The following is a 23,664-nucleotide window of genomic DNA, read 5'->3' as shown; positions in this document are numbered from 1 at the left end:
TCCAGTGTTCTATGCCACTGTACTATTTTTTTTTTTTAAGATTTTATTTATTTGACAGAGAGAGGGAGAGAGCTCGTGAGTGCAAGCAGGACGAGAGGGAGAGGGAGAAGGTGGGAGCCTGAACTGGGGGGCTTGATCCCAGGATCACGACCTGAGCCACAGACACTTAAACCAACTGATCCACCCAAGCGCCCCATCATTATCCTACTTTAATACAGTAATTACCTAAAGGACATCATCAGGAAAAAATCAAATATTCTACAAGTATCATGAGCTCTTTAAAATAAAATCAGTGCCACAAGAATTTTTAAAAGACAAGGGGACTGTTCAAGACTTGAGATATAACAACTAAATGATTATGGTTTGGAAGAAAAAAACACTTAAAGACAATTAACAGACAGTTGGGGTAAATGGAATATGGACTAGACATCAGATAATATCAAGGAATTGCTGATGTTTTTAAGTATTGTAAGCATATAACCACAGTTCGGTATGTATGCTTAAGAAATGTATGCTATCTTGGGGAACCGGGCTGGCTCAGTAGGTGGAGGATGGGACTCCTGATCTCGAGGTCATGAGTTTAAGTCCCACACTGGGTGTAGAGATTGCTTAAATATAAAATATTTAAAAAAAAAAAAAAAGGATTTTATCCATAAGTCTACAACTGACCAACTAACTTTCAAATAAGACAGAAAAAAATTTTATGAACGGTAGGGGGAGGAGATCATGTATATGCCATTAAATCAAAATATTAACTGGGAATCAATCTAGGTAGAGGGATATGCGTATTCATCATACTTGTCTTTCACATTTTCTATGTATTTTGACTTTTCATAACAAAAAGTTGAGAGGGAAGAAAATAAAGCAGAATGCTATAAATCAGCAGTTCTCAAGGTGTGTGCTAGGGACCCATGAACTCTTTCAACTCTTTCAACCATTTTCACAGTAAGAAGATGTTATTTGCCTTTTTCACTGTGTTGTCATTTATACAGATGATGCAAAAGCAATCAATAATGGATAAGCTCCAAAGATACAAATGTAGTAATCCAAAGGGATTACTGCATCCCAATGTTTATAGCAGCAATGTCCACAACAGCCAAACTATGGAAAGAGTCCAAATGTCCACTGACAGATGAATGGATAAAGATGTGGTATATATATACAATGGAATATTTTGCAGCCATCAAAAAAAAAAAAAGGAATCTTGCTATTTGCAACTATGTGGATGGAACTGGAGGGTATTACACTAAACAAAGTCAGTCAGAGAAAGACAATCATCATATGGTCTCACTGATACATGGAATTTGAGAAACAGGCAGAGGATCATAGGGGAAGAGAGGAAAAAATGAAACAAGATGAAACCAGAGAGGGAGACAAACCATAAGAGACTCCTAATCTCAGGAAACACAGAGGGCTGCTGGAGTGGAGGGGGGTGGGAGGGATGGGGTGGCTGGGTGATGAACACTGGGGAGGATATGTGTTGTGGTGAGCACTGTGTATTGTGTAAGACTGATGAATCACAGACCTGTACCCCTGAAACAAATAATACACTTTATCTTAATAATTTTAAAAATTAATTAAAAAATAATAATAATGGATAAAGCTGTTGGTTACTTAGCATGAATCAGGATAGGGAGGTCCAAACTGTGTAAGTAGTCATATTCTTTACTGCCATATACTTCACAGATAAAAAAAATAAACTGCCAGTTTCATATAAAAACAAGCCCTTGAGAAAGGAGTAAAAATTACTCATTTTATTAAATTGCAACCATCAAATGCACTAATATTCTGTGTGACAAAAAAGTATGCATAAAACACTTCTGCTGCATACAAAGTACAGTGGTCCTATCAAAGAAAAATATATAACTGCTCAAGTTGCAAGCTGAACTACTCGCTCTTTGTCTGGAACACCAATCTTTACCCGAAAGACTGACAAACTATGCTTCTTATATAGACTTGGGTTTTAGGCAGACATTTTCTCAAAAATGTACAAAGTGGGCCTATCACTGCCAGTCATTTTCCTTGAAGTATTTTCTGCCAATGAAAAAAGGTCAACTTTCGGGATGCCTGGGTGGCTCAGTCAGTTAAGCGTCTGCCTTCGGCTCAGGTCATGATCCCAGGGTCCTGCCATCAAGCCCTGCATTGGGTTCTCTGCTCAGCAGGAAGCCTGCTTCTCCCTCTCCCACCACCCCCCCCCCCCGCTTGTGTTCCTGCTCTAGCTATCTCTACGTCAAATAAATAAAATCTTTAAAAAAAATAATAAAATAAATCTACATACCTGTGAGGCTGCATTTTCTTCATATATTTCAACCACAACAGCATAATGAAATATACTGAATGCAGGAGCTATGAGAATCCAGCTGTCTTTCATTAAGCCAAACTTTTTTTTTTTTTTTAAGATTTTATTTATTTGAGAGAGAGAGACAGCAAGAGCAGGAACACAAGCAGGGGGAGTGGAAGAGGGAGAAGCAGGCTCCCCGCTGAACAGGGAACCCGATGCGGGGCTTGATTCCAGGACTCTGGGACCATGACCTGAGCCAAAGGCAGAAGCTCAACGACTGAGCCACCCAGGCGCCCCTCATTAAGGGATGTGCAAACAATGCAAAACAATGTTAATCTTCTCACTACTTTTTTTGAGAAAGTAATTTTCATAAAATATCATATTAACATGTAATGGGTTATTGTTTTAGGTGAATTTATATTTTTAAAATGTGTTTTCACTTCTAATTTGATAAATATTGATAGATCTGCACATATAATCAAAAGTTCTTTTAAAAAAAGTTCTTTGGGAGGGGCACCTGGGTGGCTCAGATGGTTAAGCATCTGCCTTCTGCTCAGGTCCTGATCCCAGCGTCCTGGGATCAAGCCCCACATTGGGCTCCTGGCTCAGCGGGAAGCCTGCTTCTCCCTCTCCCACTCCCCCTGCTTGTGGACTCTCTCTGTCAAATAAATAAAGTCTCAAAAATAAATAAATAAATAGATAAATAAATAAGCAAGCTATTTGTGATTCTCAGTAAATTTTTAAAGATTGTGAAGTGATCCTGAGACCAAAGAAATTGGTAACTATTGCTCTGGAAATCAATATATGCCATACACAATTTCATATAAACCAAAAACCTCACCTAAGCACTAATGACTATAGTTATATAGTCCATACAGACTATATTCCACACTGCCCTGGCCCCTCGCCCCTGGGCAATCTTAAGTTTATTGAAATTAGCATTAAGCACTTTTTTGGGGGGGGGTGGGCACATGGGGGTACAAAAGTATTACACAATTACTTTGAAATGAGTCCTAATTAGATAAAAGAATAAAAATAAAATGAGGCTGTAAGACTTGGCCTTATTCATTCTTGGACATGCTTATTCTTTAGCTGTTTAAAAGCAGTTCCATCTGCTTTGGTGTTGACAACTTGTAACTACCTTTTATTTATTTTTTTGATATTTATTTATTTGTCAGAGAGAGCACAAGCAGGGGAGCAGCAGGCAGAGGGAGAAACAGGCTCCCCACTGAGCAGGGAGCCCGACGCGGAGCTCGATCCCAGGACCCTGAGATCATGACCTGAGCTGAAGGCAGACGCTTAACTGACTGAGCCACCCAGGCGTCCCGTAACTACCTTTTAATAACAAAACCATATAACACATAACAAGTTATATAAGTAAAGGAGTTTTTTTAAAGATTTAATTTTTTATCTAACACGGGGTGTGGGGAGATCAAGCACAAGCAGGGGAAACGGCAGGCAGAAGGAGAAGCAGGCTCCCCGCTGAGCAAGGAGCCTGATTTGGTGCTCAATCCCAGGACCCTGGGATCATGACCCGAGCAGAGGGAAGCCGCTTAACTGACTGAGCCACCCCGGTGCCCATAAAGAATTTTTTCAATGAACAGTTAAAGTCAAGCAAATTATTCTGAATACCCTGCTGGACCATATTAAAATGACTTACATAATGTGTAAGAATGAAGCTAGACCCTTAACTTATACCATATACAAAAATTAACTCAAAATGGATGGAAAACTTAAATGTAAGACCTAAAACTATAAAATCATTTGGAGAAAACATAAGGGAAAAGCCATATGATGACATCTGACTTGGCAAGGATTTTCTGGTAACAAAAGAAAAAACAAATTAAGGCTTCACTGACATTAAAAACTTGTGAATCAAAGCACACTATCAAGAGAATGAAGAGACAAGTCACAGAATGAGGGATCTATGTGCAAATTATTCATCTAATAAGAAATTAATATCTAGAATATGTAAAGAACTCCCGTAACTCAACAAAAAATAAACAACTCAATTCAAATATGCACAAAGGACTTGGAATAGATATTTCTCTAAAAAAGATACACAAATGACCAATAAGTACAGAAAAAGTTGCTTGACATCACTAGTCAGGGAAATGCAAATCAAACCACAATGAGATACCACCGCATACCCATTAGAAGAGCTATTACAAAAACAAAAAACAAAACACAGGGGCGCCTGGGTGGCTCAGCTTGTTAAGCTCCAACTTAATGTGAGCTGAGGTCTTGATCTCAGATCATGAGTTCAAGCCCTAGGTTGGGCTCCACACAGGGCATGGGACCTATTTAAAAAAAACAAAAACAGGGCACCTGAGTGGTTCAGTCAGTTAAGAGTCTGACTCTTAGTTTTGGCTCAGGTCATAATCTCAGGGTCCTGGAATGGAGCCCTGCATCAAGCTCGCCGCTCAGTGGGGAGTCTGCTTGTCTCACCCTTTCTGCTCCTTCCCGCACACATGTGTGTGCTTACTGTCTCTCTCAAATAAATAGATAAATCTTTAAAAACAAAACAAAAACAAAAAACAAAACAAAACAAACCGCAGAAAATAAGTGTTGGTGAGGACATGGAGAAAATGGAACCCTCGTGCACTGCTGGTGGAAATGTAAAATGGTTCAGTCAAGGTGGAAAAGAGTTTGACAGTTAAACACAGACCTACCCTATGTCTCAAAACTTGTACTCTTAGGTATATATCCAAAAGTACTGAAAGCAGGGACTCAAATAGCCAAAAGGTGAAAACAACCCTAATGATGAATAAACAAAATGTGATATACACAAAGTGTCCTTCTAAAAGACGACACAGGGAAAGAGAGAGAAGGCCATGTACAGAGGCAGACACTGCAAGTTATGCAGCACAAGCCAAAGAACACCTGGAGCCACCAGAAACTGGAAGAGGCAAGAAAGGATTTCCCCCTAGAGGCTTTGAGAAAGCACAGCCTTCCCAACATCTTGACTTGGATTTCTAGAATGCAGAACTGACACAGAGTAAGTATGCTTTAAGTCAGCCAGTTTATGGCTTAAACTAATACAAACAGTAACTTTCAATATATGTATACCACCTAATAGAGGAGTTGTACCAGTGGAGGGCAGAGTCTGGGCTTCTTATCAATAAAATACCCTTGAACAACAACAAATATAATATATACAATGTAATGTTTTTCGGCCATAAAAAAGGAATGAAATTTTGATATGTGCTATAATACAGATGGAGCCTGACAACATTATTCTTAGTGAAATAAGCCAGACACAGATAGGTAAGTATTGTATGATTCCACTTATATGAGGTAACCAAAATAGGAAAATTCACAGAGACAAATAGAACAGTGTTTACCAGGAGTTGGGGCTGGGAGGACAAAAGGAGAGTTATTGTTCAAAGGGTACAGAGTTTTTGCTGGAAATGATTAAATGTTTTGGATATAGATAATGGGATGGTTACAAAATACTGTGAATGTATTTAATGTTACTGAACTGTACATATAATAAAAATTAGGTATATTTTTGCACACTTCAAAAAATGGTTACAATGCTTAAAAAATTGACTTACATCCTTTGAAAGAAAAATTTGTTAGTAATTTTCAAATAAAAAAGTTAGAGTTGCACCCTCCAATAAAGATAAGTAATACAAATCACTGATAATGCTTTCTTTACTTACCCGTTTGGGACCACTAAAAATCTTTCTGGTGTTTTCTTTTGATTTATCTCCTTGTTTATTTGGGGGCTTCTTCACACTTTCAGGCACACCAGGCAAGTCCTCTGTAAAATCCAAGTTTTCTGAAATGGTAATCAAAACTAGCTAGCTTTCTAATACTTCAAATTATCTACCAAACAACCATATGAACATTTGGGGGAGTGGCATATTGTGGGGGAAAAGAGTAAAAGGAATAAAAGCGCCACTCAGTTGACAAAATATTCCTAACAGTATAAAGTTTCATTTTGCCATTCTCACCCTCCTGCTTGCTCCCTACTCTAGGAGAATCAGAAACCTAGTTACTGTGTATGTGCTTCAGTTTTATTTTGTGTAAATGGCAAAATCAATTCTTTAGTAAAGTAACTGTTGGGTATCTATGGACACTGATATTAGAATGGTCTAGTTTAAACACACACACACAATCAGGTGGTATCCACCTTTAACATTTTTCTAGAACTTAAGTATAGTGAATCATGCTGGCTTTCAAAGAATGTCTGCTTACATCTACAAAAACCACATTTTAAAAAAACAAAAAGGAAAAAAAAGACAGCTATTTGTGGCAAAAGATAGAAAATGACCTAGTACAATGTAGCTCAGTGATTTGTGGGTCTTCACACAAAAATAACCGAAGAATTAGATTAATTGCTAAATGGTTATACTTTTTCTAGCCTAAATGAAAAAAGAAAAACAGGAAGGCTTTTTACTAGCCCAACCCTTAAAAATATCTGCTATTTCATACATCATATGAAGACCCAAATTCCAACTTTGGCTATATCAATCAAATGGTCTCTAATTTTTAAATTTTATTTGGTATCAACAAGAATTTTTTGAAAGGGAGCCTAATGATTTCACATTTCAATGCTAAAAAAGTATGTTACCTCAAAATGTAAATTTCTGCCAGAGATTTTCAATCGCTGATTAAGATAACTTGCTACCAAGGTTAGTAGTAAGAGCTAAGTAAACTTCAGGGAGACAGGAGCTCAGGTTTTGTCCATCATTACTTATCATCCTCCAGAGAAAGCAACTGTAAAGCTGTCTGCCCAGTCAGATCTCATGTGACTAGCAAGGCTGCTGCAAACTTCAATTCTCCAGAAGAGATTCAAGACAGCACTAGATGAATTCTGACAATACCCTTTATTTATTTCTGCAGTGGGGAGTAAGTAGTGAGCCCTTAGGGACTATTCCCATATAATTCTAGTTTTGAAGAGTGACTCTAACCTAACAAAACTATTTTTAGGCCAAATACAATAAAATGGTCGGTAGTCTCAAGTATGGCTTACAGTGTACAAGGGAATCTATATGTAAGAATACTACCAGAATTCTAATTCACCATAACGTAATGACATCTTGTATGACTTAATAGGACAAAAGCTTTATTTAGTAAGTTAACCGATACAGAAAAACTATGTATTTGGTTAAATATATATAAATATTCACACTTTCAGGCACACCAGGCAAGTCCTCTGTAAAATCCAAGTTTTCTGAAATGGTAATCAAAACTAGCTAGCTTTCTAAGAGGCTTTCACTTACTCTTCCTCACTCATCAATCCACTTCACAAAGCCCTTGTCAGGTAATGACTTAATTGTAGCAAAGCTAACCTACTTCTTTTGTTTGTCTCTCACAGCAGACTATCAACTCCTTGAGAGCCTCTAGTCATTACTGGCCCTACAATCTAAGAGACAAATTAAATTTCACCGTTAAGAGTGAATAAATACTTAACTAGCCCTTTTCAATTTTATTAAATCAACTCAAGAAGATGATTTTTAAGATTAAGACTTAATCTTAAGATTTCTTGAGAATGCTTTAAACATTTGTTGATTACTTTTGAGCAACTACAAATGCTTTTTATCAATTTTAATTTTCTAATTTTTCCCTCATTACAAACCATCTATTATCAGTGTAGTCCTAAATGTCCAAAATCTACCCTAAGTCTCCACTGCATTTAGATTTTCAAAGTTGAAACATCAAGATGTCTAGTACCCCTATACACACAGACACTTAAAATTCTCAAGTGCTAACAGCAGAATTAAAACACAAATATGAGAAGACTCTAATCTATAAACTGATCCTTAACAATGTGGAACTTAATTATTAACATTTAAAGTGCTGTACTTCTGGATAAGGTAATCTGTGGTCCTACACAGTACTTCTATTAAAATTGAACATAACAAGTTAAAATTGAGTATCTAGGCAGAAACTAAGTAGCCGATGATTTAAACCTGAAAAGCATTTACTTATAATTTTTTTTAAAGTCTTACCTGCATTATTAGCACTAGACTGACTGTCCTGGGAATTATCATTGCTTTCAGGAGGAGGTTGTAAGGAGGGGGATGGAGTTGTTTTAGTTCTTTTTTTGCTTGTCTTTCTTTCCACTTGACAATCATCTTCATCATCATCTTCACTTTCACTAAGATCATCAAAGCCAAAATACTTAATTTTGTAATTAGAACTCCCAGAACCTCCTTCATCACCTCCTGTCTCATCATGATCTTCAAAACCAAAAAATTCAAGTTTCACATCCTTTTTAGATTTAGTATTACTAGGTCGAAATCTAGTAGTGGTCTTAGAAGTCGCAATATCTGCCTTTTTTCTTAGACGGCCAGCTTCTCCCAAATCTGCAGGGGTTGATGCAGTGAACTCATCCATGCTACGTTCCATAGTATCCTGTATGGTAACATTACAAACTGACAAGCAAGATGGATGTAAAACAGTGTAATCTCTAGTCCGTCCAACCGTCCCTCTGAAACTGGTCCCAGAACTTACACTGCCTTTCTTTGCCTGATTCAGGCCATCTTTATTTGATTCACTGTTTGCTTTGGCTAAGGCCTGACTGGTGCCGTCCATTAGCTTATCAAAATTTGATGCTCCTTGTGAGGATTTTGCTTTATTGGCCCTACAGTACGTCCTACAGTTGCTTGGCCTAAGAACACTTTGCACGATGTCTTCCTCAATGACTTCATTTAGATTTTCCAACCGGTTTTTAAAATCCTCATCCTTCATCTCCAAAAGAGGATCACTATCCAAACTTAAAATACAATCTTCTGATCTGATATCTTCAAAATCATTATCCCATTCATACAAACCAGTTCTTACAGATCCCTTAATGGGAGATACTTCTGATGGAGATTCAGACCTTTTTCCAAGTTGGGAGTTCCAAGTATCATTTGTTTCCTTGATTTCATCAGCTTTGTATCCAGAAGCTACAGTTGTTTCTGCATTGGGTTTCTTAGTACTATCTTCAGCATTTTTGTAAATATGGTGACTATTCTTTTCATATTCTTCACTAAAATTCTCCATTTTATCTGTAAAAATTAAAAATAAGTCAAGGATAAAATGTTAAGTGACATCAATATAAAAGTTAACAAATAACAGGAACATCTAAGAATATAGAATCAATCTTAAAATCAGTACAGTAATGTTAAATAAATTAATGAATGTTTATATATTTGACATTTCCCCTTCCACCTTTTTTATTGTTAAGTGGGGAGGAGAGGGAGAGAATCCTAAGCAGGCTCCTCACCCAGCCCGGGGCCCTGCATAGGGCTCGATCTCACGACTCTGAGGATCATGACCTGAGCCGAAATCAAGAGTAGGACGCTTAATTGATTGAGCCACCCAGGCTTTTTAGCATAGAGCTCTCTTGACTTTCACTGACCTCTCCCTAGTCATTCAAGTCCCTAAAACTTGTTAAAATTAATTCAAGAGATTTCAACAATGTTAAGCAACTAGATCAATTCAGAATTAAATGACTCAGCCCAATCTTCTCAGAAATACTATTGGTTCTGCAAATAAAAATCCTTAAATTGAAATTTATTTAGTAAAATCTAAACAGTATAACAGAGGGAGCGCCTGGGTGGCTCAGTCAGTTAAGAGTCTGCCTTCAGCTCAGATCATGATCCCAGGGTCCTAGAATCAAGCTTCCCACCAGCTCCCTGCTCAGCGGGGAGTCTGCTTCTCCCTCTCCCTCTGCTTATGCACACTCTCTCTCAAATAATAAATTAAAACCTTAAAAAAAATAAAGAGTATAACACAATAAATGACAACATTCTGGCAATGTATTTCTCTGGGGTAAGGCTGTAGAGAAACTCGTCTCAGGGTCAGGTTTCTTTTGCTATTTCTGCTTTCCAATCTTTCTCCTAATCCTAAACACCATATAACTTCAAAGATTTTTTTTTCTTTTTTAACAGTGGCTCTGGTGCCTAAGTGGCTATAGTGGCGTATGCATAAGTATATCAGTGAGTAGCATACCTCAAACTTCCTATTCATTTTGTACTTGGGGAATTCATTTTTACTATCTTTAATTTTTATCATCAGAAACATTTTTTGTTAACCTTTCTAAATAAGAGATGAAAATATGATTCAAATCGGTATTATGATTAATTCTCCCAGCACTTAGTGGTAGAAAAACTCTGGCAAAATGTTTATGCCAAACAATCAAAGTACTTAAAATGTGCACTTACATTTAAGAAAAGCCAATAACAGATCTCAACTAACAAGCCATTAAGTATAGGCAAAGGGATGATTACATAAATTCAATGCACAATTTTTAATGCTACCCAGTGGGTTTAAACATAATTTAACTTGTTAGATTTATATTTACTTACCTTTAGAAGGCATCTAATACCTGTTTTATTCTTAGACTTTTCCCAACGGAAGGCAAGGAACTACAGTTTTCATTATCTCAGAAGTACCAATCGCTAAGCCTAAAATACTGAAAAGCTAAAAATTAAAAGCTAACTCTGACATCTGATACCTTAAAAGGGATAGAAGCAAAGCCAAGTCTAACACCAAACCAGAAAAAATACCACCACTGCTTTTACGAACAAGTGGAAAGAGCAGTGGTAGCGGAGTCTGGAGACTTGTGTTGCCCTGGCTAAACTGGCTCTTCAGAGCTCAGGCAAGACCCCTAACTTCGGAAGTTTCCCTGAGGGCTTCCATTTCCCTCAAAAGGCACTGACCTAGATTACTTTACAGCATTACTGAAGGAAATATTTCCTAATAAATAGCTTATGGAAGTACTTAGTATGCTTAGCTACAACAAAGGTCTGTGAGATGTCATTAAATGTTCTATTACATGACTTTTTTTTTTTTTCTTGAGAGAGAGAGGTGGGGGGTAGGTGGGACAGAGGGAGAGGGAGAGAGAGAATCCTAAGCAGGCTCCACACCCAGCCGGAGCCCTGGGCTCCACCTCAAAATTCCAAGATCACTACCTAAGCAGAAATTAAGAGTCGATGCTTCACCAACCGAGCCCGCCTGGCACCCCACACATCACTTTCATGACTGCAGAGCATTCTACCGTCTTAATGTCACAAAATTTATTTAGGCTATTTCTAACTGTTTTATATAATAAATATCTTTCTGACTTAAAAAGTTTATGTGAACAATGTTAGTATCCCTATTTTTTAAAAACTACTTCAAGTTTCACTTTAATAAAAGTGAATGGGAGTAATAACTCCCATTTCTCCTACAATAAGAGAGAATACATGTTGTTACTATTCTCATAAATAAGCCATCTTTCAAATGCCTAACTTTGTTGTGAGCTTATCATGTAATCTATTTTAAGTGCAAAAAGTAATAAAGAGACCTATGGAAAATATTCTCACTGAAAAGTTATAAACTGGGGCACCTGGATGGCTCAGATGGTTAAGCACCCAACTCTTGGTTTTGCCTCAGGTCAGGATCTCAGGGTCCTGGGATCAAGCCACGTGTCAAGCTCTGCACTCAGGGCAGAATCTGCTTGTCCCCCACCCTCCCTGCTCGTGTTGTTCTCTCTCTCTCAAATAATAAAACCTTTTTAAAAATAAAGTTATAACTATAAGTTTCATTAGCAAGTATAATCTACTCATCTATTCAATTATACAACAAATACAATCCTACAAATGAATATTAAAGTACATTATGTATTTTTAAATTTCTGAAATACATTACATAGATAAAAGCCAATGTAACCAACAGAGCTCTGCCTAAGAAAGGCTGTCCAAGTTCTTTACAATAGTATTCTAATATATAAAATAAACACTTTCCATAGTCCTTCAACTTTTAAGCTCTGCAACAAATATTTACAACTATACATTCAGAAGAGAGAGCGAGGCTACCTTATCCTAAAATGCAGAACAATTACTTTCAACTGCCCTCCTCCCTCAAATATCCCAGCTTCTCTGTCACATAAATCCATTTAGTATCTTAAAACATCAAGTAGTAAAGAAAAAGAGGTAGTTATTTTCTTCCAGAGAAGCTAAGCATTACTGTTTTAATCTAAATCAACTTATAATTTAATCTAAATCAGAAATGTATTCCTAACTAAGTTTAGGAGTTAAGTGAATTGTGTGCCAACTCTGCCACTTTCTGGCTAAAATGAGGCCTTAAGAAGTTCAGGCCCTATCTTCAGCAAAACAATGAACTAATAAGATCTTTCTGAAGGGTGGGGCGCCTGGGTGGCTCAGTTGGTTAAGCGACTGCCTTCGGCTCAGGTCATGATCCTGGAGTCCCGGGATCGAGTCCCACATCGGGCTCCCTGCTCAGCGGGGAGTCTGCTTCTCCCTCTGACCCTCTTCCCTCTCATGCTCTGTATCTCTCATTCTCTCTCTCTCAAATAAATAAATAAAATCTTAAAAAAAAAAAAAAAGATCTTTCTGAAGGGTGAGTTGAACAGATAAAAGAAGGTAATATATTTAAGGATATTTTACAGGTTATACAGCATCACCTGAATGCAAATTATCATAGCTATTACTACTTTGCCACAACATAGGACATATTTTTTAATAATCTTTTAGCAAGAGTTTTCTTAGTGGGCTCTAACATGTAAGTTCATCAGTACTCCCTTGTGTGTCCTGTGTCTACTAGTTTCATGCAAGGAATCCAAAACCACATTCTAAGGCCTACTGTTGCTCAAGCTAGAGGGTCAAGACTGGATGTATAGAAAGTTCTCAATTCAAGACTTAGCCAGCACTATCTGCTATCAGATACTTAATAAATGCCTTTTAACATCACTAGGTATTATTTTTAAAATGTATTAAGTAATCTCTACACCCAATGTGGGGCTCGAACTTACAACGCCGAGATCAAGAGTCATACACTCTTCCGAGTGAGTCAGTCAGGCGCCCCCAAATCACTAGATTTTAGCATCACTAGATAATTACTCAATCTTTTATATGTTAGGTAAGGGAGAGAATTATCTTAAGAAAACTACACAGAATTTGAAAAGCAAACCAGTAACTAGATATGTAAAAATTTGGCAAGCCATATTCTCTCCCTAGGCCTCATACTGCTTATCTAAAACAGTAAGCAACCTCACATAAAAGATTAATTAAATGCCCATTATTCCCTAAAGGATTCTTAAGTTTGAAAGGAAATGGATGATTCCCTTAAGAATAAAAACAAGGGTGGCTCAGTCGAGTTAAGCATCTGCCTTCCACTCAAGTCATGATCCCAAGGTCCTGGGATCGAGCCCGGCATGGAGCCCTGCATCAGGCTCCCTGCTCTGCGGGAAGCCTGCTTCTCCCTCTCCCACTCCCCCTGCTTGTGTTTCCTCTCTCACTGTGTCTCTCTCTGTCCAATAAATAACATCTTTAAAAAAATAAAAACACAAACATACCAGTACTTACAATAGGAGTATACATAGTTTTATAAAGGAATAAATAGGTGGGATGATTTAAGGCTTCTATGAGTATACTCTTTGAAGTATTTAAGAAGTTAGGAAGGTAAGTTTGAGCAGAGATTCATGAATGGGTTCCACACGTTCTTCACATTTTGTGAAACTGTATGAAAATACATGCACATTTTCACATATATATGTCGTATGTATAGTTCCAGCAAGTTTTCAAATTAAAATGTATTTTTATTGGTTTAAAGGACAAAGAGAAGGAGGAAAATATATGCAGGACATCAGTATATGTTGATTGTGGAATTTCAAATATCTATGGGAAAGATGGATTATTCAATAAAGGGTATTGGAACATATGGGGGAAATAAAGTTGATTTTTTTTACCTCAAATATTAAAATATATTCTAGATTAAGACTGAATATGGAAAATAAAACTAAACACTTATTATAAAATATAAGAAAATTTTTAAAAAATACATTACCCTGGAATGGGGAAGTTCTAAGCCCATAATCCATATTAATTTACATAAAATATAAAATTTCAGCATGTTAAATTAAAGGAAATAAAATGTGAAAAACATAATTCCAACTAATATTACCAAAAATGGGGTCAATTTCCTTAACTTAAAAAGAACTCCTACAGGGGCGCCTGGGTGGCTCAGTCGGTTACGAGTCTGCCTTCTGCTCAGGTCATAATCCCACGGTCCTGAGATCAAGCCCCATGTCAGGCTCTCTGCTCAGCAGGGAGTCTGCTTGTCTCTCTCCCTCTGCCCTACTCATGCTCTCTCGCGCACACTCTCTCTCTCTCTTTCTCTCAAGTAAATAAGAATCTTTAAGTAATAAATTAAAGGGTGCCTGGGTGGCTCAGTTGGTTAAGCGAATGCCTTTGGCTCAGGTCATGATCCTGGAGTCCCGGAATCGAGTCCCGCATCGGGCTCCCTGCTCAGTGGGTAGTCTGCTTCTCCCTCTGACCTTCCCCCCTCTCATGTGCGCTCTCTCTCAAATAAATAAAATAAATAAATAAATAAAAAAGAACTCCTACACACCCAGATGAATTAGAGACCTAAATATGGAGAAAAAGAAAAGTTTTTTTTTTTTAGAATACAGGAGTGTATCTTTATGACCTCAGGCAGGGAAAGTTTTCTTCACAAGATACAAACAGCATTAACCATAAAGAAAAAGAAATTTAATTTCATCAAAATTAAATCTGTCCAGAAAACAACACTATTTAAGAGAACTACTAGACAAACCAGAGTGGAGGGTACTGACACTACACACATAATGCCTGTAACTAATAAAAAGACGCCCAAAAAAAAAAATGATCTAGAAACTTGACCAGTCACTCAGTAAGAAAGGATATTCAGGGGCACCTGGGTGGCTCAGATGGTTAAGCGTCTGCCTTCAGCTCAGGTCGTGATCCCAGGGTCCTAGGATCAAGCCCCACATCGGGCTCCTGGCTCAGCGGGGAGCCTACTTCTCCCTCTCTGTCTGCCTCTCCCCCTGCTCATGCCCTCTCTTTCTGTGTCTCTGTGTCACAAATGAATAAAATCTTTAAAAGAAAAAAAAAGGATATTCAACAAGGGAGACTGTATGGCTCTTGGTATTAGCTCAGGTCTTGATCTCAGGGTCATGAGTTCAAGCCTGGCACATTGGGCTCCACACTGGGCGTGGAGCCTACTTAAGAGTCTCTCTCTCCCCCTGCCCCACCCCCAGTCCAGCACTCTCTAAACAGATAGATAATAGATAAATAGATAGGGGCGCCTGAGTGGCCCAGCTGGTTGAGTGTCCAACTCTTGTTTTCGGCTCAGGTCATCATCTCATAGTTGTGGGACAGAGCCCTGAGTTAGCCTCCACACTCAGCAAGGAGTCTGCTTGGGATTCTCTCTCCCTCTCCCACTGCCCCTCCGCTCATGTGCATGCACTCTCTCTCTCGCTCTCTCTCAAATAATCTTTCAAATAAATGAATAAAAATAATCAAATATGAGCAATTCCACCTGGTTCAGCAAAACAGATGTATGTGTACCAACATCATTCCAAAACAATGAAATCTAAATATTCATTAACAGGCCAGTCAATAAAGTGGTCTGCTCATACAAAGAAATACTTAAAAGCAACAAGAATAAAACTACATTTCTGTAGGAGCATATCTTAGTATAACCACTACAAAGGACAATTTGGTAATACCTTTTAAACTTAAAAATGTACATGTCAAAGAAATGAACTTACCCTTGAACAAGCAGTTTTAATTTATAACCATTTACTCTATAAATAGTTAGGTATGAAATAAAATAAAAAACTCACTACAATTTCCTGGTTTTTGCCTTCATAAACAATACGAACACCCATCAATAAAGAACTACTTAAATTATCATACAGCCACATATCTAAGTACTATGTAACTCTTAAAAGAGAATGAGGCAGATCTACATTATGTACAGATATGGTTGCCCTGAGGGATGGGGATGATGGAAAAGACTTTCCTATCTAATTATATACTGTCTAAAAACAGTCTGTTCAAAAGCTTAAAACATAATAAAAACTGGCAAAGGTACATATTAAGTACCTTAAAGAATAACAACGGTACAGGGTGCCTGGGTGGCTCAGTTAGTTAAGCATTCGACTTTTGATTTGTACTCAGGTCAGGATCTCAAGGTCCTAAGATTGAGCCCACTGCTTAAGATTCTCTCTCCCCCCTGCCTCCCACAAAGAGTAACAATGGTACGGTGTTACCTTTTTGGAGTCCTTGTTTTTTTTAAAGATTTATTTACTCATTTTAGGGAGAGAGAGTGCAGGGGCGGGGGGAGGCGGCAAAGGGAGAAGGAGAAACTCAAGTGGACTGCACGCTGAGCCAGACTCAGGGCTGGATCCCACTACCCCAAGATCGTGACCAGAGCCAAAACCAAGAGTCGGACACCCAACCGACTACGCCACTCAGGCGCCCCTGGAGTCCTTAACTTTTAAAGAATTATATGTATATATGAAATACAATGTGTGGAATTTGCTTCAAAATAATCCATTATAAAAAGGGAGAAGACAGGGGTGCCTGGGTGGCTCAGTCGTTAAGCGTCTGCCTTTGGCTCAGGTCATGATCCCGGGGTCCTGGGATCCAGCCCCGCATTGGGCTCCCTGCTCCGTGGGAGGCCTGCTTCTCCCTCTCCCACTCCCCCTGCTTGTGTTCCCTCTCTCACTGTGTCTCTCTCCGTCAAATAAATAAAATCTTTAAAAAATAAAAATAAAATAAAATCTTAAAAGAAAAAAAATAAAAAATAAAGTATTTGGGACACCTGGGTGGCTCAGTTGCTTAAGGGTCCAACTCTTGATTTCAGCTCAGGTCATGATCTCAGGGTTCTGAGATAGAGCCCTGCATCCGGCTCCATGCTGGGCATGGAGCATGCTTGGGATTCTCTCCCTCCTTCTCCCTTTGCCCCTCCCACACACCTGCTCCACCTCTCTCTCTCAAAAACAAAAAAAGTACACAATGTTACGTGTTAATTACATCTCAATAAAGCAGAGATAAAAAACAAAGTTGAACTATATTTAGACTTACTAAGCCCTCAGTATGTGTCAGGTACTGTTCTAAATACTTTCTACGTATTAATTCATTTGATCTCATAGCAACCATCTGAGGTAGGTACTATTAGAAATTCATAAGCCTTCATCCACAATTCCAACACCCAAAAAGCTCTGAAAAATTTTCTCATAACACATTTTCTGAAGCAAAACCTGACTTCACCTAAGTGAGGCTATTTATTTATCCTACTTAGGAATATATTTTCTTTTTCTGAACAGTCTTCGATTAGAATACCACCTCAGACTCTGATGGGATATTAATGTAAAATATATCCACTTTCTATATTCCAAAATCATCCTAAACGCCAAGACAAATCCGGCCCCAAAGGTTTCAGATAAGGAAATGTGAACCTGTACCCCATTTTGCAGATGAAATATAATAGATATAAGTTACTGGTTGGTAGCCATATAGTTAAGTGGTATTTGAAAAATAGAGAAACTTAAAAAGATAACAAACATACTGAAAGCAACCCCAAAGTCTCACATCAACAAGGAACGATTTAAGGAACTTACAGCACGAAGATACTGACATAACCATGCAGCAGTATTTTTTTTTTTTTTAAGTAGGCTCCATGCCCAGGACGGAGCCCCGTGCGGGGCCTGAAATGATGACCCTGAGATCAAGACCTGAGATGAGATCAAGAGTCAGATGCTCAACCGAGCCAACCAGGCGCCCCACCATGCAGTAGTATTTTAAATAAAAAAGGGACGGAGGCCGGAAAGAACACTTTTATATACCACAATGTAATTATCCCCCCATCACCACCCAAGATATATTAAGAGAAAGAGCGAGGTACAAAACAGCACGTTAACATTTGTGGATTTAAATCACACAGATACACACGCGCACGCACGTAACTACTTGTGTTGACTGTATATTGACTGTATAGGACTGTATAGTGTATGTCAGAAAGACTGAAACAAAAAATAAATGGTAACTCCAGGGAGAACCGGGGTGACTGGGGAAAAGAGCTGGGAAGCTTTCAACCATTACCATGCACAAATAAGATTTTTTTAATTTAAAATTTTAAAAAAGATGTACATATTCTAAAATGAAAAAAATTTAACCTCCTCCCACCCACCCAAATAAACAGTATTCTTTCAGCTAAGCCAAGCCCAAAGTTTGATAGGAGGATGAGCTCCCCCCCGCTGCAAAAAAAGCCACACTGGTAGTGGGAAATTTGGCAACATCAACTGAAAATTTAAATGTATACGCCCTTTCAATCCACTTCTACAAACATCTTTTACCACTATACTGAGACATGATGCTCAAAAACACAAGTAGGGAGATGTTCAACATAGCAATTATTTGTAATAGCAAAGAACTAAAACACTCAAAATATCCCTAACAAACTAATTTTAAAGTATGGTACATTCATACAATGGAAAACCATGAAACTGCTACAAAAGAACAAGTAGATCTATAAATACTGATAAGGGTACATCTTAGGGGAAAATCTTTTAAGTGTTTTTTAAGGCACGATATGCTATATATATGTATGTATCATGTTCCCATTTGTGCATATGTATTTAAGAATACATAGGTGGCTCAGTCGTTAAGCACCTGCCTTCGGCTCAGGTCATGATCCCAGGATCCTGGGATCGAGCCCGGCATCGGGCTCCCTGCTCTGCGGGAAGCCTGCTTCTCCCTCTCCCACTCCCCCTGCTTGTGTTTCCTCTCCTGCTTTGTCTGTCAAATAAATAAATAAAATCTTAAAAAAAAATATATATAGATTTATATGTATGCATATTGAAGACTAAATAAAGCTATATAAGCTTTATATAGAAAAGCTATAAAGAAACTGTAAATAGCATTTGCTTCTGTGGAAGGGAATGGATTTTTTTTCACTGTCAATAAGAATATGTGGCTATTTATCAGAGGCACCTAAGAAGCCAAAGGAAAAATATGGCACTTCTTCAGTGGATCGATTTTACTCAAAGATTTGAATGGTAAAAGGTACTTAAAAAAAAAAGAGCATTTTAACTGATCATTTAAGACATTTTTATATTTTATAAAGCATACCTATCAAACACCAAATTTACATGTACTTTACTTTTAAGATTTGATTCATTTATTTGAGATAGGGAACACAAGTAGGGGGAGTGGGAGAAGGAGAAGCAGGCTTCCTGCAGAGCAGGGAGCCCGATGCGGGGCTCGATCCCAGGACCCTGAGATCGTGACCTGAGCCGAAGGCAGATGCTTAAGGACTGAGCCACCCAGGCGCCCCCAAATTTACATGTACTTTAAAAGATAAAACAGTTAAAAAAAAAAAAGGCAGTAAATAAAAATAACTTCGAAAGTGCTAGTCAGCTGGGCCCACTACAAAGATACACAAATCAACTCAACCTCTCCGCTTCCCCAATCAATAAACCTGTGTTAACTGTGACAACCTACCAGCAAGTCAAGGAGCTTATCTGCTACCATGGCTCCTGCTCAAGCTGCCCATCTCTGTCCACCAGGAGACAGGAAATGTACTACATACCCCAGTCACTCCTCAACCAGTGGTCCTACCTTCCAGGTGGCAATTAACTCTTCAAACTAAGTATACAGACCCCAAAGTTACACTAAAACCTTTCAAAATATATATATAGGCACAACTGAGGTTTAATGAAATTCATTTCCAAATCCTCAATTCTACTCTGCTCCAAAAACTAATGTGCCAACCCACCTGGGATTTAATCATTTTCCCACATTATGAATAATGGCATATTGCTCACCATCCCTAATCTTACTGTGATACATTGCTCCAATTCTGGCATAACCTATAAAGAAACAATGTGATAGATTACTGGCTTCTGTGCTTCCTACCTGAGTAACTGTAATGTCTGGGCAACATCCTTTGTATGTCAGGTAGTTTCCAATTACTGCTTTCCAAATAGAAACTGGTATAACAACTCTTCTCATTCTTATTTTTGTCAATATGGTTTCTCAACACTTACATGTATTAAAAAACAAGAACAGATTGATGCCAAAGCTTTTTCTTATTCTAGCAATGGTAGTCATACGCATGAATTGGAAAAAGCCCCACCTGTCATTAAGATGTACGTTTCCAATAAATTTTGCCTTTGAAATGTATAGCATTCATATTTGATCAATTATGCACTAATAATTGTGCTCATAATCATCTAGAATTTTTAAATACTTAGAGCATTACAATCACAGTAAATTCTTAGAAGTTTAAATTTAAATAAGTATACACATTTTTGTACAAAATTATGAAAAGGATGGCCATTAAAAGGCTAAGCATAAATATGTTCATTAGGATAAAATTCTGAAGGGGAAGTGGAATAGAAATACAATTTCAAAAAGAAAAAGGAGTATTGTAAAATCTTCTGGCTGTTAAAGAGGAACTTGTTCTTTATTTTTTTTTAATGTATGAAAGTGAACAGTAAATAATTATGGCACTTGCAAGTAAGAAAGGGATTATGATAAAAGACAGGAGAGCAGTTATTGTGGGGATGAAGGGACAGATGGAAGAGATTCTAGAATGGTTGCCAAAATTCTATTTCTTAACGTGGGTGTTGGTTATAAGGGTGTTGCTCTTATAAATAATTCACTGAACTAAACATTTTTATACATTATATTGTGTGGTTTTCTGTCTCTTTTATTTTACAATAAAAAGGTTTAAAAAAAATCACTGATACTCAAGTTAAATGTGTTATTTTAAAATTATTTTATAGGAAATTATACCCTTTGAAAGCATTTAAATTTAAGATCAATGTTTTCAGGCGCCTGGGTGGCTCAGTTGGTTAAGCGACTGCCTTCGGCTCAGGTCATGATCCTGGAGTCCTGGGATCGAGTCCCGCGTCGGGCTCCCTGCTCAGCGGGGAGTCTGCTTCTCCCTCTGACCCTCCCCCCCTCTCATGTGCTCTCTCTCTTTCTCGCTCTCTCAAATAAATAAAATCTTTAAAAAAAATAAAATTAAAAAAAAAATAAGATCAATGTTTTCATGACCAGCAATCCCACTCCTAGGTATTACCCAAGAGTAATGAGGACGTATGTCTAACAAAAACCTAAATGTGAATGTTTATAGCAGCTTCATTCATAATTGCCCCAAACTGAAAACAATCCGAATGTCCTTCAACTAATCAATGAATTACAGTACATATATAATAGACTACTACTCAGCAATTAAAAAGGAATGAACTACTGTTACATGGAATACTCTTTAAAAGCATTATACTAACTGAAAGAAGCCAGACTGATAAAGCTACATACCACATGATCCCATGTATATGACATTCTGGAAAAGATAAAAACCAGAGACAGAAAACAGATCAGTGGATCCCAGGAGTTGGAAGTGAGAGAAGGGACTGACCAAAAAGGAGCATGAAGGAACTTTCAAGATAACAGAAATATTCTGTACCTTGATAATAATTACACAATCATGTATGTTTCCATAGAACTTTACAGTTTTAAGATATTACACCAGGAAAAAAGACAGTTTCTTCAACAAATGGTGTTGGGAAAATTGGAGAGCCACATGCAGAAGAATGAAACTGGACCGTTTCCTTACACCACACACAAAAATAGACTCCAAATGGCTGAAAGACCTAAACGTGAGACAGGAGTCCATCAACATCCTAAAGGAGAACACAGGTAGCAACCTCTTTGACCTCAGCCGCAGCAACTTCTTCCTAGAAACATCGCCAAAGGCAAGGGAAGCAAGGGCAAAAATGAACTACTGGGATTTCATCAAGATAAAAAGCTTTTGCACAGCAAAAGAAACAGTCCACAAAACCAAAAGACAACCGACAGAATGGGAGAAAATATTTGCAAATGACATATCAGATAAAGGGCTAGTATCCAAAATCTATAAAGAACTTATCAAACTCAACACCCAAAGAACAAATGATCCAATCAAGAAATGGGCAGAAGACATGAACAGACATTTTTCCAAAGAAGACATCCAAATGGCCAACAGACACATGAAAAAGTGCTCAACATCACTCGGCATCAGGGAAATCCAAATCAAAACCTCAACGAGATACCACCTCACACCAGTCAGAATGGCTAAAATTAACAAGTCAGGAAACGACAGATGTTGGCGGGGATGCGGAGAAAGGGGAACCCTCCTACACTGTTGGTGGGAATGCAAGCTGGTGCAACCACTCTGGAAAACAGTATGCAGGTTCCTCAAACAGTTGAAAATAGAGCTACCCGTACGATCCAGCAATTGCACTACTGGGTATTTACCACAAAGATACAAATGTAGGGATCCGAAGGGGTACGTGCACCCCAATGTTTATAGCAGCAATGTCCACAATAGCCAAACTGTGGAAAGAGGCAAGATGTCCATCGACAGATGAATGGATAAAGAAGATGTGGTATATATACACAATGGAATATTATGCAGCCATCAAAGGAACGAGATCTTGCCATTTGCAACGACGTCGATGGAACTGGAGGGTGTTATGCTGAGTGAAATAAGTCAATCAGAGAAAGACATGTATCATATGACCTCACCGATATGAGGAATTCTTAATCTCAGGAAACAAACTGAGTGTTGCTGGAGTGGTGGGGGGTGGGAGGGATGGGTGGCTGGGTGATAGACATTGGGGAGGGTATGTGCTATGGTGAGCACTGTGATTGCGCAAGACTGTTGAATCACAGATCTGTACTTCTAAAACAAATAATGCAACATATGTTAAGAAAAAAGAAAAAGACAGGAGGGGAAGAATGAAGGGGAGTAAGTCGGAGGGGGAGACAAACCATGAGAGACGATGGACTCTGAAAAACAAACTGAGGGTTCTAGAGGGGAGGAGGGTGGGGGGATGGGTTAGCCTGGTGATGGGTATTAAAGATGGCACATTCTGCGTGGAGCACTGGGTGTTATGCACAAACAATGAATCATGAAACACTACATCAAGAACTAATGATGTAATGTATGGTGATTAACATAACAATAAAAAATTAAAAATAAATAAAAATAAAAATAAACAGCACCATAAAGAAAAAAAATATGAAAAGATACTCAATCTCACTAATAAAGGTAATGCAAATTAAAAAAAAAAAAAAGATATTACACCAGGTATTTTCCACTTGTCCTTCCAGATCCACTCTCCACCCTGATCTCAGCCCTCTCAGGAGGCTGACCTGTATATCAAAGTTTCCTTACTTCTTCCACTGGGTTCTACCCATGAGGAGCCCCAGCAGTACAAAGGAGGGAAAGAGGAAATTTAGGTTCAGGGTACGTTACCCCTCCAGCACTTTGCTTATGAAGCCCCTCAACAGAAGGATACTGCTCCTCTTAAGGTGGCTTCCTCTCTATGGCTCAGATGATCTCTTGTCCCTGTGAAAATGGGTGATAATAGCTTCACTGCAGCTAACCAAGCCTACGACACCATCCTTTGTGCTTCCCCTAACATTCTCCCCACACCTATGTAAACAGCTCCTTTATAAATATACTTTCCTGGCATTAGCCTAATTGGGGCATGCCACCTATTTCCAGTTGGGACCTTGACTGATAAATCAAGACTGGAACTAAAAAAACATACGGGGAGGGGT

The 23,664-nt window shown here is 38.2% G+C and overlaps 1 protein-coding gene across 2 annotated transcripts in view; it reads right to left on the bottom strand.

Annotated features, from left to right (window-relative positions):
• The window catches only part of WAPL (WAPL cohesin release factor), an 89,919-nt gene that overhangs the window by 53,476 nt on the left and 12,779 nt on the right, over nucleotides 1-23,664 (bottom strand). The window contains exons 3-4 of one of the 2 annotated variants that reach the window (XM_025880538.2): nucleotides 8,242-9,285; nucleotides 5,947-6,065 (exon numbers count right to left, since the gene is read on the bottom strand). In XM_025880538.2, the coding sequence (XP_025736323.1) occupies nucleotides 5,947-6,065; nucleotides 8,242-9,285 (1,163 nt within the window). The remainder of the gene's footprint in view (nucleotides 1-5,946; nucleotides 6,066-8,241; nucleotides 9,286-23,664) is intronic. The other variant, XM_025880539.2, reaches the window with a different exon arrangement.

This window comes from Callorhinus ursinus, unplaced genomic scaffold, assembly GCF_003265705.2.
Source record: "Callorhinus ursinus isolate GAN/ISIS: 27379988/994484 unplaced genomic scaffold, GSC_fseal_2.0 scaffold31, whole genome shotgun sequence".
Lineage (NCBI taxonomy): Eukaryota > Metazoa > Chordata > Mammalia > Carnivora > Otariidae > Callorhinus > Callorhinus ursinus.
This window is presented reverse-complemented; position numbering and strand designations above follow the sequence as displayed.